The following is a 6459-nucleotide window of genomic DNA, read 5'->3' on the forward strand; positions in this document are numbered from 1 at the left end:
GAAAACCCTGATTTATTTTCTTGCCCCCCCCCTTTCTTTTGGTTTAACTGCTTGTCTCAGCTGAGACGTTATGCCTTTTTAACGTGTTCTTTTTTTTATTGGGAGGAGGAGGGGTGAGTGTGTATCTGTGTGTGTGTGTGTGTGTGTGTGTGTGTGTGTGTGTGTGTGTGTGTGTGTGTGTGTGGAGGGGGGGGGGATCTCTCCGTGGTGCTGAAACCTGCTTCCACCCTCAGTCACATTACTGAAGTTGATCCCGGATTTAAAGGTGCTTTTAAGAAAGGTGTCTGCGGCCGCTGTGCCAGTAACAAGCACAGAGCCCGCATTTCTGCGCTCCAGTTAGAGCATCCCGTTTTTTTAAAAAAGCCTGCTGCATCCGCACACGGATGCTCTGCAAAGACAAGGCGCGCTGATGCACTGGCGTTCCAAGTTATATCTCCATTATTTCCGTGAGCCTGGCTTTTAGAAACAAATATTTATTTATTTATTTATTTGAAATGGTGTTAAACTGAAACATTTCAAACATTTTGATTGACACCTCAGTGGTGGAGTAGGCTACCTGTGTGCGTGCGTTAAAATTGCGCTTATTTATTTTATTTTGATTTTTGGGAGGAGGGGGGGAATTTATGGAGCGATGTGTGGGCTTTTGTGCTCTTTTAAGGAACGCACACAGACCCAAATGTGTGCGTCTGCTGTGCACGCGCGTGTGTGTGCACGCGCGCGTCTGAGGCGGAGAGAGAGAGGGAGAGAGAAAGAGAGAGAGATCTGTAACCTTCTATATAGCAGATGCCATACATAATACTTGATTATAGAATTATCTACTCCACGTCAAAATGTAGTTTGGATCAGAGATCCTCCGCGAGATTTGCCTTTGATCAACTCCTCTCCTTTCTTTCTTTTCAATCTTTCTTTTCTTTTTTTTCCTCTTTTTTCCGCCCGTGGGCAGCAGCAGCAGCAGAAGGAGAAGAAGAAGAAGAAGAAGGGCTGCGACTGTCGCCTTGTAGGCTCATATTCACATTTTCTATGGCAGGTCGGATATATATATGTGTATCCATTTTTCTACAGAGATGAGGACTGTCTGCTTGTCCCTGTCGATTGGTATCAGGGAACCGGCATTTTATTTTTATTCGCACCGAGGACGGTTTTTAATCATAGCACAGGAATAAACACCCCCCCCCCCTCACCCCCCCGTCTTTCATCCTCATGTTGTGGAGGTGGAGAGAAGGGATCCGACAGTTTCCCCAAGTCGTCGGGTATGAGGGGTGAGTGAGGTATCTTTGTAGTTCGGAGATAGGAGTTCATCCTCGAGGTTTTAATGTGAGTTTGAATCGTCAAAGGAAAAGACAAACAAACAAACATTTACACATACAAATAATAATAATAATAATAATAATAATAATAATAATAATAATAATAATAATAATAATAATAATAACAACAGAGACCGTAAATGCAACAATCACCCATCTCACAAGGAATGAGACTCGAGATTACCTGACAAGAAGTGTCGTTTGTCGTTTTTCCACTGTCATCTGTTAACAAATACTGGAATCTCCGAGTCTGCAAACGGTGGATGGCGATAGCTTCTTCTTTTTCTTCTTCTTATTCTAACAAGATGGATTGGAATTCAGGCGAGCTATCAAAAAATGCGCAGTGACCGTCCAATAGCGGATACTTGTGTTACTTTAAATACAACATTCTTTATGCATGTAGTTGTTAAACACGCAACTTGTTTTCTGCCACTTTCAAAATCAAAATGATGCCGACATAACACATCTGCATATTGGAAAAATATGTGTGCGTGCGTGTGTGTGTGTGTGTGTGTGTGTGTGTGCGTGTGTATGTGTGTGAATACATCTAATGTTTGCTCTTTTAGGCTCTTCTGAGTGAGCAAATTTGCATTTCTGTAAATATTGCACCTGTGCCCATGATGTGTAAAACACAACTCGTCCTTTTCTCTCCCCTCCTTAGATGACACCTCATACTGGTACTGCACTTGAGTGAGCTGGGGCATCCTCTCCCAGGAAAAATGCATATCTGGATCCTAAAAATAATACTTCTGATTGCATCATCTCTGAGGCTGGTTGAGATGTATGACAATTATGGGGAGATCTGCCGAAACCTGTGCACGTGCGAGGAGAAGGAAGGGATCCTGACGGTGAGCTGCGAGAACCGGGGGATCATCAGGCTGACGGAGATCAGCCCTGTCCAGTACTCCATGTACCACCTCCTGCTCACGGGGAACCTCCTGAAGAAGCTGTCGGTCGATGATTTCATCAATTACACCGGGGTGACCATCCTGCACTTGGGGAACAATGATATCTCTGAGATAGAGTCGGGTGCCTTCAATGGACTCCAGGGATTAAAAAGGTTGCACCTGAATAACAACAAGATAGAAGTTCTGAGAGATGAAACCTTTAAAGGACTTGAGAGCTTGGAATACCTACAGATTGATTATAATTTCATCACAAACATAGAGTCCAACGCCCTGAGCAAACTACACCAACTAACAGTGATGATTCTGAACGACAACCTGCTCTCTGCCCTTCCTCCCAACATCTTCCGGAATGTCCCCCTTACGCACTTGGATCTGAGAGGGAACCGCTTAAAAATGTTCCCCTATATTGGCCTCCTAGAGCACATGGACAAAGTTGTGGAATTACAACTGGAGGAGAATCCGTGGAATTGCTCCTGCGAGCTCATTGCTCTGAAGGCTTGGCTGGAGAGTATAGCTTACACAGCTCTGGTGGGAGAAGTGGTGTGCGAGACGCCATTCAGGCTCCATGGAAGAGACCTGGATGAGGTGTCAAAGCAGGAACTCTGCCCACGAAGACCCCTAGAAGACACAGTCAGGCCTGCGCCGCCTAGCAGCACTAATGGATACTATCAGACCACACCAGCCGCTGTCACAGCCTCTGCCACCTCCTCGGCTGTTTTAAGGTCTTCTTCCAGGCCTACCAAGGGCACACGGCAATTGAACAGAACCAGGTTAAAGCCCACCTCCCGAATACCAGGCGGCAATCCATACAACTATGGCCCCATCATTGCTTTTCAGACCAAATCTCCTGTGCCTTTGGACTGCCCCACTGCTTGCACATGTAATCTGCAGATATCTGAAATTGGGTTAAATGTCAACTGCCAAGAGAGAAAGATTGAAAGCATTTCTGACCTAAAACCCAAGCCATACAATCCTAAAAAAATGTATCTCACTGGAAATTACATCCCTGTGGTGCGGAGATCAGATTTTGTCGACGCCACTGGATTGGATTTGCTTCACCTGGGAAACAACAGGATAACTCTGATCCACGACCGGGCTTTTGGGGATTTAACCAACCTGCGTAGGCTGTATTTGAATGGTAATCTCATGGACAGGCTCACAGGAGAAATGTTTTTTGGTTTGCAGAACTTACAATATCTTTATTTAGAGTACAACAAAATCAAGGAGGTCGATGCGGGCACTTTCCGCTATCTCCCTAATCTGCAGCTGCTTTTCCTGAACAACAACCTCCTGAAAACTTTACCTGTGGGCATCTTTTCCAGCCTCTCCCTGTCTAGGCTTAATCTGCGTAACAACCATTTCCAAAACCTCCCCGTGAGTGGTGTTTTGGATCAGCTCAAGCTGCTGTTGCAGATAGATCTGTTTGAGAACCCCTGGGAATGCTCCTGCGACATAGTGGGGATGAAGATATGGCTCGAGCAGCTCAGTGCAGGCACTGTGGTTAATGAGGTCGTGTGCAAGACGCCAAAACGCCACACAGGAATGGACCTGCGTTCTGTCCCGTCAGAGCAGCTCTGCCCAGATTACTCCGAAGCCTATGTCTCGCCAACTCCACCTACGGAGGAGCCCATGGACGAACACGTTGTCACCACAGGTGCTACTCGGAGGTTGGAACCCCCTGGCAGCACCGTCCCCCTCTCCGTCCTCATCCTCAGCCTCCTGCTTGTTTTCATCATGTCTGTCTTTGTGGCTGCGGGGCTCTTTGTTGTGGTCATGAAAAAGCGTAAAAAGTCACAGAGTGACCGTACTAGCACTAACAACTCCGACGTCAGCTCTTTTAACCTGCAGTACAGCCTCTACAGCAACCGCTCTGGACCTAAAGTTAAGGCCCCGGCTGGTCATGTATATGAATATATCCCCCATCCAATGGGCCATATGTGCAAAAATCCCATTTACAGGTCAAGGGAGGGGAACACAGTGGAGGATTACCGTGACCTCCATGAGCTCAAGGTCACATACAGGAGTACCCCAGATGATGAGAGGGACAGTAGTACAATGAGGAGCCCTTCATACAGTGTTAGCACCATCGAGCCACGTGAAAACCCTTCCCCTGTGCAGGATGCAGACCATTTCTTCAGAGGGATCCTTGAACCCGATAAGCAGTCACCCCACCAGTCCATCCCGTCAATCCCAGCAGGGGCCAATTTAGAGTACAAGTATACGGGTCCCGTGTCGTACACGTACAACCCAAATTTTGATGTCAGACGTCAGTTCTTGCACCCGGAGAGAATAAGAGAAACAGTGCTCTATGGCACAGCACCCAGTACTGTTTATGTCGAGCCCAACAGGAATGAGTATTTGGAGCTAAAAGCTAAACTGCAGTCTGAGCCTGATTACCTCGAAGTTCTTGAGAAACAGACCACCTTTAGCCAGTTCTGAGCAACAGAGTCGTGAGCATAATGAAGCATTTTCTCTCTCGACCCTCCTTGAAACAGTGGCTCAGTTTCTAGGGTGCCTTGGCACAAATACAAACAAGCGAAAGAGAAAGAGTTGAAACGGGGTGTGCCGAACAATCTTATTCTTATTTCAGAAACATGACATTACAGGAATGGATACAGCTTTCTCGAGACATGGATGAACAAAATTGCTTAACTGATGATGCAAAATCTATTTTTCTATGGTGAAGATTGAATAACACACAAAAATGTAAGTGTACAGGTAAATCTTACCCAACTTCATTTTCAGGAATATAACCATACATACGATATATTGTGAATCAGAAAAAGAAATGTTTATAAAAATCACACCTGGACATACAAGAAAAAACAAACAACAAAAAAAAAAACCCCAACACATTGTACAGCAGATCATCAAAACTGTGTAGGACTATTTTCTGCTGTAGTCTGTAAGTAAGTATTTATTGATATAATCTGCCATGTCTTTTCAAAACTTTTGATTCTTCATCAGTATTACCTGTGTCATCATACTCCATCATCCTCCGGAAAAAGGCTTATGTTTCTAGTTTCATTTACTGTAGCTCTGCATTGTAAAAGTGGCTTTTCTTTTTCCTTTTTTGTTTTTCTTTTCTTTTGTTTCTCGGAAAGTGGCACACCCCAATGTCCAAAACAGACTGCGTCATTTGAAGAAGATGAAAAAAAAAAAAAAAAAGAAGTGTCTTTGTATGCTTTCTGCACTTTTTGGAAATGGAAGGCAAGTTAGCCTTCAATGAGCTCTCATAAAGGAGATTATTATATTAAAAATGAATATGGCTATTCATTCTTAATATGTAGGATTGATATGTTATCAAAACAAAAATTCATAAATGATATTTGAAGTATTAATTATGTTGTGTAATACTGGCATTTTAATCAATGTAACACCTATTTTTATACGAGCATTGGCAAATTCTCTATCGATTATGGGTTTCTTTTGTTTTGATTGCTTTGCACTTATTGCACTATATTGACCAAACTATGTTATTGTCATCAAATAAACATGATGTCAGGTTCATATAATGTGCTTATGCGGAAACTGAAGGTGGAATGAGGCCATTTGGGTTTTTGGTTCAGCATGTGGGTTTTAGATGTGAAATCAAGAGAGTTTTCCAACAGCTAAAAGTTGTTTTATGCCATAATCAGTTAACAATATATCGGCTGACCAGATCAGACTATGGTGGGCACTCAGTTAAAGAAGATAAAGACAGTGTATACGTGCTCCACTTAAAGTGGAGGTTGCGTCGTCAGTGAGAATTGAAATCAATGGGTATTAATCAATGACCATTATGTAAGGCTGGCCTTCTGCAATTATACCGCGACAACATAATCCAGATTGTCGTCTGTCAATGGATGAGCAGGTGTTTTATATAAACATCATTTAACATCTTCGCAAAGTCAGCGGGTATGAAACATAAAGATGTGCTGGATTATGTTTTTGGTGTCGAAACGTAATAGGTTTGTTTGATATGCAAACAGTTTTGTAAGTCAAGAAGTTTAAAAATATAAGAAAACATGTTCAAAATCTGCTTTTTTTCTCCGGTCTTTCAAGTGCTTGTTTGTTAATTGACTTTTCACTTGACCCACTTAAATTCAATATGCAAAGTAGATCTATAAAAATGCAGAGGATGCACTGTGCCACCATTTTCAGTGTGCAGCAAGCGTCACCATTTGGGAATTCAGTGTTCCAGAACTGAGATGGGCACGGATCTTTCTGGAGAGGAATCAAAAGAATGGAAGAAGTGTGTGTGT

At 43.4% G+C, this 6459-nt stretch overlaps 1 protein-coding gene across 1 annotated transcript; it reads left to right on the forward strand.

Moving 5' to 3' along the window:
* The first annotated feature begins 2026 nt into the window (after positions 1-2026).
* slitrk5 (SLIT and NTRK like family member 5) lies at positions 2027-4654 on the forward strand. Its single transcript, XM_085347611.1, has one exon. It carries the CDS (start codon positions 2027-2029, stop codon positions 4652-4654), a length of 2628 nt encoding a protein of 875 aa, XP_085203737.1.
* Positions 4655-6459: the final 1805 nt, after the last annotated feature.

The sequence above is a fragment of the Diplotaxodon limnothrissa genome, linkage group LG23, assembly GCF_057381915.1.
Source record: "Diplotaxodon limnothrissa isolate DT_005_m linkage group LG23, D_limnothrissa_male_GT1.1, whole genome shotgun sequence".
Taxonomy (NCBI): domain Eukaryota; kingdom Metazoa; phylum Chordata; class Actinopteri; order Cichliformes; family Cichlidae; genus Diplotaxodon; species Diplotaxodon limnothrissa.